We start from the raw sequence: 13,269 nt of genomic DNA on the forward strand, positions 1-13,269 counted from the left end.
GAGAATACTAAAAGTGCCATGGGCTGCCAAAAGAACCAATAGATCTGTTTTGGAAGAAGTGCAGCCAGAGTGCTCCTTGGAGGCCAAGATGGCTAAACTTTGTGTCTCATACTTTGGACATATTGTCAGGAGGGAACAGTTGCTAGAGAAGGATATCATGCTTGGTAAGATGGAGGGTCAGAGAAAAAGAAGAAGACCCCCAGTGAGATGGATTGGCCAGGTGACAGCATTGATGGAGTCAAGTGTGGCAACAGCAGTGAGGTTGTCCCAGGATCGGACATTGTTTCATTCTGCTGTGCATAGGGTCGCTATGAGTTGGTGCCGACTCGATGGCACCTAACAACAACAACAACATCATTAACTGAGTACCTTCTTATTTTCTGGCACAACAACATGTTCCAGATCCTTCTCGTAATTCCCTTGCCTCCCTTAGAATCTCATATTTTTCATGGAATTTCAATTCCATTTTATTGGGGGGTGAGGTGGGGATGGGGGTAAATTATTTAGAAACCCAGATCTGTAGGCTGCAAGTGCTGCTCTCGAGGTCCATTCCTTGTAGCCCTTCAATGGGTGTAGCTGGACTACACACACATGTGACACTGTAAATTAAGAACTGGAGGCTAACCACAAGGCTGGCAGTTCAAACCTACCAGTAGATCCTTGGAAATCCTATATAGGGTTGCTATGAGTCAGAACCAATTTGATGACACTTGAAAACAACAACACATACACACGCCTTAAATATGTATGACAGTGTTATGTGTGTGAATAGATTTATATACACATACACATCTGTATGCGTATTTCTATATCTACTGATAAAACAAGCATACACTGGCACCTCGTTCCTAATTAGATACCACGGGCTTCTTTCTAATCCAATGACATGGAGTCCAGCCCAACTCACTGCTGCCGTATCATTAGAGAAGCAGACAGCCTCATCTTTCTCCCACGGAGTAACTGGTAGATTTGAACCACCCACCTTGCAGTTAGCAGCCCAATGCTTAATCCAATGCCACAAGGACTCCTAGTCTTCTTTCTAACTTCTACTTAAGCCATATCTTTATGTCCTTCACCAATAGTGAAAGATTCATAATTTTACAACGCTACATTATTTAATAGACTGATGATTAACAAATATCCTTTGCAGAATGTTCGATCCTATTTGAAATTATAGAAGGAGGGTATCTGATAAAATATTACCAGTCTTAACATCAAGTTGAAACTTTGGAGCATGTTGTGAAGGGCTTCTTTAGGGGCACATTGTAACTGTGCTCAGCATTTAAAGTGTGGACTGAATAAAATTAATGCGATTTATGAGATTTTACATCCTCAAAATAAGACGTTTGTACTATTAACTATACAATATCTTCTAGAAACTTAGCGATGCTTGTCTTAAAATCCATATTCAATGTTAAGATATCTAGTTTGATTTCGTGCCAGTAGAGAATCAGGTAGGGAACTAAAGCACAGTAGTGACATATTTGTGCCTCTCACTACTAGATGAGAACAGATCAGTGACGGCTGTGAGAACACGCTCATCCTTCAAACACTCTAGATGGACTTACTTGTAGCAGACAGTTGCTGACATCTTTCTACCTCATAGAGTGACACTGACCCAGAGCCTATAGGGAAAAGATAAGGAAGAAGTATTATACACATAGTTCAAGTCTATCAGAAATAAAAGGTGGAAATGAAAACTATAAAACATTCTGATAAATGGTAAAACATGCCATGTTCATAGATTTGAAGGCTCAACATTGTGAAGATATTAATTCTCCCCACATTGGCCAGCAGATTCAATGCAATCCCACTGAAAATCCCACAGGCTGTGTTATAATAATTGATAAACAGATTCTATCCTGTAATGTAAGGGAAAGAATCTAGAATATAAAATATGATCTTTAAAAAGAAGAATAAATTTGGAGGACCTGTACAAAATGACTCCAAGACCTTGGTGTTATTGCTATTGCTAAGTGTTGTCGAGTCAGTTCTGATTCACAGTGACTCAGTATAGGGTTTCCAAGGAGCACCTGGTAGGTTTGAACTGTCAACCTTGCAGTTAGCAGTTCAGTGCTTATCCTACAGTGCCACACCAGGACTCCAAAGTCACACTATAAAGTCATCAGGACAAGTATTGGCATAAGGACTGACAAACAGAATGAAATAGAAAGCCCTGGAGTAGACCCACATTTATATGGTCATTAGACTCTAATAATGACCAAAGACTTCTAATAGAATAAGGAAGCATTTTTAACAAACTGTACTACAGTACCTGGAAATTCATATTCTAGAAAAAAGAAAAGTCTACCTCTAATACCGCAAGGTCGGTTTGAACCACAAGCTCTCTGAAAACCTTATACAGGTTCACTATGAGACAGAAATGACTTGAAGGCACTTAGCAACAACAACTAACCATAAATCAAAGGAACCACTGATACATGCAAAAATATGGATGAATTTCAAAACATACTCTATGTGGACAACTAATCGATTATGATGGAAAAATCAGAATACTGGCTGCTTCTGTGGGTGTGGGTGGGGATTAGCTGGGAAAGGCCTGAGGGAGCGTTTGTGTGGTGGGTAGTCTTCTATATCTTGGGAGGGGTTTGGATTGTGCAAGTTTTTGTATGAGGCAAAATTCACAGAATGGAACACTTAAGGTATCCATCTCATTGTATGTAATTTAACCTCAAAAAATAACAAAAGAATCCTAAAACAATATTGAACTCTGTTAATAATGTTCACACTGAAATGTTTATGGGACAATTAACTGACATCTAGAATTTCTTTTGAAATGTATTAAAACATAAGATGGACTGATGGGTAAAAAGAGGTTAGCAGTCCACTGCCCTTCCTACATGCTATATTGTTAATTACCATGGAGTCACTTCTGATTCGTAGCAACTCTGTATTGGGTTTCCAAAGAGCAGGTGGTGGGTTTGAACCACTGACCTTGTGGTTCTGAATCCACTGCTGATCCTGCAGAGCCACACTAGGAGTCCACAACGTTATACCAGGGCAGATCATTCAAATAAGAAAGATGAAAATGGACCAATAAATATAATCATATGATTTTCAAGTTTCAGGGAAATAAAATCTCACCTTAAGTTATCAAATTGTAAAAACTATTGCCTACAATGTCAACATCCAATACTGCTAAAAGTGAAAACAGGATATTTGCCTACAATGCTAATGGAATACAAATTTAACTTCTTGATCAAATAATCTGGCAGCATCTATTAAAAAGAGAAGAAGTGTCTACCCTTAGATTCATCAAACCTACTTTTAGGAGTGTATTTTAGAGAAATAAACCATGAAAGTATCTATGTTCAACAGTATTAAAGTATCACACATAAGAACAAAAACTGAAACACCCTAAATGCCTGTCAAATGGAGAATGGCTGTAAACAATGTTACACCTGTATTACAAAATTTTATTAATTTCATTAATGCTATTTACATCCATTATAAAAGAGTATAAAACTTTAAAAAAGGAGTTTTACTTCTATGAGCTAGCTAGAATGAGATCTATAATATATTTTGCTTTAAAGAAGCAACTGATATACTAGGATTCGGTTTCTATCCATTTTTCCAAAGGAAGATAAAGACCTTATCTGCTTATGTATAAGCATGACGGTGTTGAAAGAATCACGCTGCACTGCTAACACGCACGCTCAGGAGCACAGCTGTTAGGGTGAGGCAAAAACTACTGAACCTGATGTCATAGCGTGAATTACTTTCCTAATTTAAAAATAATAGAAGGATCTTTTATGAAAGCAGAAAAGAGATTGCAGAAGTTTAACTGCAGATTATGACTTCTCCAATTGAACTTAGTTGGGCCTCTAAAGGTAGTTCATGAAATGTTAGATCAGGCTAAAATGCTGTCACCTAGAAAATGTGGAGGGGTTTAAGACAGAACAAAGAAAGAAATTTAAAACATGTACAGAAAAACCAAGTTGCCTGCATTTGAATTTGACTGGCTTTGCTATCAATTAACAACATTTTATATATATACACACACACACACAGAGAGAGATAGAGAGACTGATTCATAAATACTGCATATCAAAAATCAAGTAATTACTATTATTCTAATATGAGTTAGAAACGATTTGAGAGCGCTTAACAACAACAAATATAAGTCCTGGTGTAGTGCTCTAGAATAAGCACTGGACTGCAGGGTCTTTTGAACCTCAAGGTTGGCAGTTCAAACTCATCAGCCACTCTTTGGAAATCCTATTTGTTGTTAAGTGCTGTTGAGACGGTTCTGACTCACAGCGACCCTGTATAGGGTTTTGGAGGAGCAGCTGGGGGGTTTAAACCGTCGAACTTGCTGTAAAAACTGACTTCACAGTCCAATGTCTTATCCTGCAGCGCCACACCAGGATGTGTAGAAATGCTATACAGGGTTGCTATGAATCAGAACCTATGGCACTTAACATAAGTATGAGTCATGGTGTAGCACTGTAGAATAAATACTGAACTCCCTAACTACAAGGTCATTGGTTCAAACCCATCAGGCAATCCTAGGAAACCCTACACAGGGTCGCTCTAAGTCAGAACCAACTCAATGACACTTAAAAACAACAATTTGAAAATGGAATTATATAACTGAGTTGTCATGATAACCTTTTCTTCCCCTCTATTCAAATATTAACTCAAAATAAAACAACCCCCCCCAAACAAAGAAAAAAACAGAATAAAAAGTAAAACATTAAAAATAAGGACATTATGCTGAATGAAATTAAATAATCACAAAAGAGCACCAAGTGTACAAAACCACTGTTGTAAAAAGGTTTTCACAGAAAAAGAAACCCTCTTTGATGAATACCAGGGGTGGGAGGGAAAAGGAGGGTAAATTACCGGCTAAAGAGTCACCAAGTATTACCCTGGTTAAAGGGAAAGGCACCAGGCCATAAAAGGGAGGTCAGCAAATAATGAGGGCAGCAGGGGAAGAAGAGTACAAAGCCTCAAGGTAACCACTGCTGCCCATACAAGCCTGCACTCACAGTCTCCTGAGTCGACACAGGGACAGACACAGGCTGCTGGCAAGGGGTGTCTGACAGCTGTGGGCTAATGCACCAGACTGCAAAGCCATTTGGACTGCAAGATCAGCGGTTCAAGCTCACCAGCCGCTCCTCGAAAACCCTATACAGGGTCACTATGGGTCAGAACCGACTCAACAGCATTTAACAACAACAACATTTAAAAAACAAGAGAACTGTGTTGAAGTTGATAAAGACATTCGATTTATCAGGGACTAAGTCCTGGTGTGGTCCTGTGGGTTAATGCACCAGACTGCAAAGCCATTTGAACTGCGAGGTTGGTGGTTCAAACTCACCAGCTCCTCCTTGGAAACCCTATACAGGGTTGTTATGGGTCAGAACCAACTCAACAGCAAGTAACAACAACTGTCAGTTTAAAAATTGTCCTTACTTGATAAGGTTGGTAAGCTATTTTCACACTGTGACACACAGACACCGCCAAGTAAACTCTGACTGGCTGTCAAATCGACAGATTCTAAAACCCTGTAATTGAAAGAATAGAAATGTAAATTATGCATAAAACACAGTAAGTCATTTTATCTCTACCCACAGAATCTAAGAGCTCACTAATACTCATTATACAACTTGGTTCCTATATGCTTTTTAGCTCAAAGTCTTTAACTTTAAACACTTTATCTGAGTGTTCCAAGGCTTCCCCCCCTCAAGTTACAAAACAACCCAAAAAACTGTCTGGCAAGATCCAAGAGTTGTTAGGTGCCATGGTGTTGGTGTGACGTGCACCACGTGACAAAGCAGAACTGCTCACAGGTTTGCTGGGCTAGAATCTTCAAGAAGCGCAGACTGTACATGAAGACAGGTTAACAACAGAACACTTAGTCATTAGCTCCGTACCAGGGAGTGGAATGATGAAATATTTTCAACATAAAGAAAGTGTGAGTTTAAACAGCCTCACTATAAACTCACAAGAAGTGGTATGGCGCTGTACAATCAACTCTGGACTCTTTAATATCTGCAAGGTTAGCAGTTCAAACCCGCCAGCCGCTCCTGGGAAATCCTATATAGGTTGAGATGAGATCTTTGGCTGTGAGAGGGAACCTTCTCAACAGCACTTAGCAACAGGATGTTGCAAAGTAAGATGTAAAACAGTGGAATTAACATATTAAACAAAAACATTTAAGTAGATTTTAAAGTCTTGTTGACTTTAATAAATTGAAGCAGGTAATAATTGTTTCATTTCAATTACAAAAAAAAATTGAAATCCACTGACATCAAGCTGAGTCCAGTTCACAGTGACCTCACAGGACAAGTAAGACTGCTCTGGACATTAGGACACTGGTAAATATTTCTGTGTGCAGACTGCCTCATCTCTCTCCTGTGGAGCAGCTGCTGAGACTGAAGTGCTGACCCTTTGGTTAGCATCCCAGTGCTCAATCCACGGCTACCAGGCTCCTTCATCTCCATGTTGTCAACAATACATTTCTGTATCTCTTTGAAGATATACAGAAGATTGATTTTGATTTCTCTGGGACACTGGTCAAATGTTCTACACACAGTATCCACTAGGAAGACTTCAGGAACAAGAGAACTGTATATAGAACAGGGTTTAAGATACCATCTGACTTTCTGGACACATCTGAAAATCTCAAGAAATGTGATGCCCTAAAACACTTGCTACTTATCTGTTTTACTGTAGGTACTTTTGTTTTGCTATAGGAAAGATTTGTGTGTGTGTGTGTGTGTGTGTGTGTGTGTGTATGTGTGCAAGGATGAAGTATTCTTGGAATCCTAAATGTGTATCAAATTTTCCAGACAACCTGTTGCTAGACTTGGAGAATATGGCAAAGGGTAGATAAAAGAAAACATTAGTTCAAAAAGTAGACATTATTTGCAAGAGGCCTTAGACTATAACTTTGGCTCTGCTACTAACTTGCTATCTGAACCAGCATCACTTGATTTCTGTTTTTAAAGACTCATTTAAAAAAAAGAGGAATAACAACACAGAGATGGTCCGATGATTTCCACATTCCATTGGGTCACCTCTCTTTGGAATGGGCACAGATATGGATCTCTTCCAATCAGTCGGCCAGACAGTTGTCTTCCAAATTTCTTGGCAGAGATGAGTGAGTGCCTCCTGTGCTGCCTCACTTTCCTGAAAGATTTCAATTTTTATTCCATCAATTCCTGGTGCCTTGTCCTTTGCCACTTCTTTCAATGCACTTTGGACTTCCTCTCTGAGTATCATTGGCAACAACAACAACAAGATATTTATCAGACACCTTCCCACACCCACCAGGAACAGTATTATCTTGGAAAACAGCTTCATGAATACCTTATATACGAGTGAGAGTCAGAAATGATAGGAACGCTAGCTCTAGGGTCTATTTTAATCAACTTTTAGAAAAGACAAATGCATCACTTTTCAACATACTCTCCTTGCTTTTCAATATACTTTGTCAACAAGCTTTCGTAGTCCCTTATTAAAAAATGTTTTAGGCTGAGCTGAGAGCCACGAATGCACCACTGTCTTCACTTCTTCATCAAAGGTCAATCTTCATCCTTGAAGGGCTGCTGTCACCAATCAGGTGAAAGTCCAATGGGGCAAGCTCAGTACTCTAAGGACTATACTTTAACACTTCCAAATGACGTTTCTGCCTGGTGTCAACAGTGTGGGCAGAAGTGTGTAGACGTGCATTATCATGCAAGGTTGCAATGTCCTAGGATAGCAGTCCTGTGTGTTTAATCCAGAGTTTAGGCTCCAGCTCTTCGTGAGCATCTCACTGGAAGGAGCACTGTTGATTGTGGAACCCTTTTCCTAATAATGTTCTAATACTGGCCCTCAAAAATCCCAGAAAACTGTGAGCTTCAATTTTTCAGCTGATGGTTGACTTTTGGACTTTGTGCTGGTCATCAATTGAGGATGTTTCCATTCCACAATCTGTCGTTTTACTCTCAGGCTCATAGGGATGAATCCATATTTCATCACCAGTAACAATTTTTTTAAGAAACTTTTACCTTCATTTACCAGTTCAAAATTTATTTACAAATGTCCAGGTTCACACTGCACAGCAGTGACCTTGAACAGAAAGTACTGATAAAGTTTTAATGTAACCAGAGTACCGATAATTTTTGACTGACCTCACACATTTTCTGAACAGCAAGACAAGATGCTTACTTTTTCAGCTGATCCACATCAGAGTTATTTTCTGGCAGGACTCTGATACCCCGACCATAACTGGTACCTCCATGAAGATGAAACTCAAGGCTTAACAATGTTGACTGACTCTCAGAATTCGACTGAAGTTTGGTATGGAGGCTATAAATCCTAAGAAAGCTTCCAATCTGAAAAACAGATGTTGATTTATAAAGTAGGTGAAATTTTTTTCCTGATATTCTAAATTTTTAATAATATGACAGGAGCACTGACCAATCATAAAGGACAACGGCTAGTTGGAACTTCTGGTATAGTGCTGTAGGATTAGCACTGGACTGAGAACCACAGAGCTGTAAGTTCAAACCTGCCAGTTGCTCCTTGGAAACCCTATAGAGGGTCGCCATGAGTCGGAACCGACTTGACGGTACTTAACAACAACAACAACAACAACAACCAGTGTTTACTGGTAGACTATCAGCCCATGAATACCATATCAAAAATAAAACCTATCCATATATCCTATCTATATATCCTTTCAATTGTAGGATTTATTTCAATTTCAGAGATAACAAGTGAAAAATACCATCACATTTTAGCATCAATAAAACATGTTGCTGTTAAATACCATTAATTCGGTTCTGAGTTAAAGTGACCCTGTATAAGGTTTCCAAGGAGAGACTATTAGGTTTGAACCACCGACCTTGAGGTTAGTAGTCCAGTGTTTATCCTACTGTGCCACATTAGGACTCCTTGATAACATAAGTTGTTAAGTTTCGTTAAGTCAGTTCTGACTCACAGCGACCCTAGGTATGGTTTCCAAAGAGTGGCTGGTGGGTTTGAACCGCCAGCCTTGAGGTTAATATTCCAGTGCTTATTTTACAACGCTACACCAAGACTCCCACAGCACGACAACAGGACTCTGATAAAATACATTGCCTAAAAAAAAATACATTATCGCCTAATAAATTTCAAGACCTCGATGAGTCCTGGTGTGCTGCTGCAAAATAAGTACTTGACTTTAATGTCGGTTTGAACTGCAAGGTTGGTGGTTCAAATCCACCAGGTGTTCCTCAAAAATCCTGCATAAAGTCGCTATGAGTTGCAACTGACATGACGGCACTTTACAACAATTTGATAAGCTTTCTTAAAAAAACTTACTTGAACTAATTTAAGATTTAATTAAATATTACTAATTTAAGATTTAATTAAAATTTCAAGCATTCCATAATGAAACCCCCATTACAGAATGCTTGAATTTTTTTTTAATGTGCCAGTTGTTATGTGCCGTGGATTCAGTTCTGACTTATAGTGACACTGTACAGGGTTTCTGAGACTGGAAATCTTTACGGCAGCAGAAAGCTTCATCTTTCTCCTGTGGAACAGATGGTAGTTTTGAACTGCTGACCATGAGATTAGCAGCCTGATTCATAACCACTATGCTACTTGTTACTGTTATGTGGAGTTGGTTCCGACTCATAGGGTTTCCAAGGTTGTAGTAAATCTCTTTGAGAGAAGAAAGCCTCATCTTTCTCCTGTGGAACAGCTGGTAGTTTTGAACTGCTGACCCTGAGGTTAGCAGCCTGATCCGTAACCACTACGCTACCAGAGCTCCTAAAGTGCCAGTAGTATTTTAAAATAACAAGTATCCCTCCACTCCACAAGATCTATAGGAGGCTGACTTCTGAAACCAAGTATTTCTGGCTGCAAGGCTGCAGCAGCAGGCTGTGAAACAAACTCTCTGAGTTCATGTATAGAAAACCAATTAAAGATTGAAACTTTGATCTGGCTTGTTGACTGTCCTCCACAACTAGCTTCTGCAGGCTCAAATCTGTACCGATTCTACTACGGTCACATAGTACAGAGATTCTACTGTAGACGGTTTGCCAAAAGTTCTAAAAATATCTTTATACAAAATGTGAGACGTTCTCCCAATGAAAAGACTTCAAATAAGAGAAATGTAGAATACTCTTCAAAGAAATTACCACTTACCCAACAGAAACGAGGCAACCTAAATCACATGCTGAATATGCCTTTTTTTTTTTGAGTAAAGAATTAGAAAAGGGTTACTAACTAGAAACTCGACTTACAGAAAAACTCCTGATCACTGGGTGATTGTGGGGCTAACATTTTCTTGTTTTCTCCAGACTAAGGAATAAGTCACAGTCGGGAGACTGTAAGTACAAGAAATGCTACACAAAAGTGTGGAGCGGGAGACTAGGTAGTGAGCCAACCGCCCATCTGCACTGTCACTTCTCCTCATCACTGGGTGACTGACTACAGGGCTCCATCTAACAGACGGGATATATGCAGGGTCTTCAGGAGTCAGAACCCACTGGACAGCACTTAACAACATGGGGAAAGAGTCCTGGGGTGGCGCTATCGGTTAAGCACTGGACTTTTAACTGCTCCCTGGAAACCCTATAAAGTTGCTATGATTTAGAGCTGACTTGAAGACACTTAACAACACCTGAGGAAAGAAAATGTCACACTCCCAGACTCTACTCCTTAATTCCCTGGGACTCTTTTCCACTCAATGATGGATCTGCGCGGGGATAACAGGGTATTTAGTATTCTCTGGTTTCTTTCATTCTTACTACACCATGAATGAGGAGCACAATAAAAGGAGTCAGAAAAGGAAACAAATAAGTAAAAGAGGACAAAACTCCTTTTCCTCATGGTCCACAAAGTGGGATAAGGAATAGTAAAAATTCCTGTTTCTAAGTTATTGTTATATCATTTTTATTGCACATTTACTAATGTGTGATTCTTTTTATAATATATACGGTACACTGTTATAGTACAATTATACAGTCTACAAAAAAGGAAATAGCCTAAATAAGTGAAAAAAGATGTAATATTAATAAGTAAAACATTCAATATTTAAATATCCATTGTTACAAAAATAATAATATTCTCAGAATTAATCCTTGCAATTAATTCATTTTCAATTAAAATCCTCAGTGTCTTTCATGGGATTGGGAAAGCTGATCCTAAAATGTACATAGAAGAGAACAGTCAAGTCAATGTTGAAGAATAAGAAGGGGAGCTTTCCTTTCAAATATCATTTCAAAATAATTCTGACAGACTGGTCCTAATGCAGAGACACATGCATCAACGTAGATACACCTTAATATTATATCAACAAAAAAGCAAATTGCTGAGTGATACACACACTATATTTATTTTTCAGATAAATGAACTCAAAATAAAAGCATACTAAACATGGGTGCACATACTTACATGTTGGGATGAGGGTTAGGAAGAATGAAATCAGGCAGAGGTACAAGAAAGCTTCAACATGTAAAGTTTTATTGCTTAAAAATTCAAATGATCTGAAATAAATATAGCAACAGTACTTGGAAATGTTCAGTTGAGATGGCCTGCACATCAGACTAGTTTTTCTATTGTTGTTACTGTTGCTGTTAAGTGCCATCGAGTGGCCCTGACCCACAGTGACCCAGTACAAGGTTTCCAAGGAGTAGCTGGTGAGCTTGAACCGTTTGACTTGGAGGTTCAAACTTACTATGCTTCCAGAGCATTAACCCATAGTGCCACTGTGTTTAAAAATGATAATAATAAAACAACATAATTTTTTCATTTAAAATATTGTACACTAAAAGACAACCAATTGCTATTTCCAGAAATTCCTTCTGGAGGCAGCATTGTATTTTTTTAAGTTTGACAAAATATACAATAAAATACACCAGATGTTCTATTGGAGTACACAGATCCTGGCTTAAGGTAAAGTCATAAGATCCCAAACATCCAGAGGAGGGAATCTTAACCAAAGGAATTAAAAAATATAGTTTAAAGATCCATTTCAAACAGAAAACTAAAAAAAAAACAAAAAAAACACACACACAAAACAAAAAAAGCAAACAAATTAGAAATAATCCAAATCCCCCTGTAAATGGTTTATTATTTTCTTCCCTGTTTATGTCTCCAAATAACAAATCAAACTACAGCTTTTAGATCAATGTCAGCCCAAACATTATATGGCAACATTTTATAATTAGTTTTTAATTGTGTCAAGATAATACTGGGAATTTTTAAATATGGCTTTAGTTTCTCGACAAAAGATTTGAAATGTGTGTATCTCTACACAAAATGTTTGGAGAATAACAAATTATTTTAAAAGCAAGACTTAAGAAATTGTTAAGGGCAAGTTAGGCTGCAAATATATCATCTATATAAGTTGACGTTATATTTTATAATTGCTGTAATAACAGTCCAATTTATTCTTAAAAGCACATTTCTCTCACCGTTCTTGTATACAAATCTTGTAAACTAGCTCCGTGCACTTTGGCATAAATATGCAATTATAAACAGTTGTCTTCAAGTGCTGACAAGCATTCATTTCCATCAATGTCATCTGACTGGGAATTTCTTAAATTCATATTAAATATTGTAGGGGCTGTGTCAAAGCAAATAAATGTAATGTCAATGTCTACTAAATAAGAGAGCTATACTGCTTACACAGAGAAAGTCCTTTTTATTTGTATACTGCACTGCAGGTATGGACTAGAATGCCATGGTGATGTCTTTAGAGAGGATGAAAGTGCCAACAAGTTTTATTATGCACGCTCATCTTCCCTTCTAGTGAACGAGATCAAGCAGACAACTTAACAAGAAGAACACATCTGCACAAAGCTGCGTGTGCTTACTGATTGGTTCATTCAGCAACAGGTATGACTGATTTGTCCTAACTATGTGGAGAGCACTGTGCCCCCGCTGTACAGGACATGGACAAGAAACGCAGGGAAGGAGGGGAACAGAAAGACTTATGGATGCAACCTGAGGAAAAGCAAGCCAAGCAATGAAATGTGAAAGCAGAGTATAGGACTGAAGTGAATCTAATATGAAAATTCATATGAAATCTCTACCTATAAAAAAACTTAGGAATTACCTTATTCTTTTTCTTTTTGAAATGAAAATTCCTCAAAATGTGTTTCCAGAGAACAAACAAGATGGTGGATTGGGTGGAAGTGCAGTAAAGGAGCTTTGCCAACAACAACACAGAATACCTGACCAAGCAGGCTCAGGGGATGGTCCCAGAACTCTGAACCACATATAAAGGAATACTTAGAAGGTTGGAAGGCTCACAGCTGG

The 13,269-nt window shown here is 38.4% G+C and overlaps 1 protein-coding gene across 1 annotated transcript in view; it reads right to left on the bottom strand.

Moving 5' to 3' along the window:
- The window catches only part of POT1 (protection of telomeres 1), a 92,595-nt gene that overhangs the window by 25,463 nt on the left and 53,863 nt on the right, over positions 1–13,269 (bottom strand). The window contains exons 6-8 of the mRNA XM_006859340.1: positions 8,182–8,348; positions 5,440–5,531; positions 1,569–1,625 (exon numbers count right to left, since the gene is read on the bottom strand). Of these exons, the coding sequence (XP_006859402.1) occupies positions 1,569–1,625; positions 5,440–5,531; positions 8,182–8,348 (316 nt within the window). The remainder of the gene's footprint in view (positions 1–1,568; positions 1,626–5,439; positions 5,532–8,181; positions 8,349–13,269) is intronic.

The sequence above is a fragment of the Chrysochloris asiatica genome, unplaced genomic scaffold, assembly GCF_000296735.1.
Source record: "Chrysochloris asiatica unplaced genomic scaffold, ChrAsi1.0 scaffold00032, whole genome shotgun sequence".
Lineage (NCBI taxonomy): Eukaryota > Metazoa > Chordata > Mammalia > Afrosoricida > Chrysochloridae > Chrysochloris > Chrysochloris asiatica.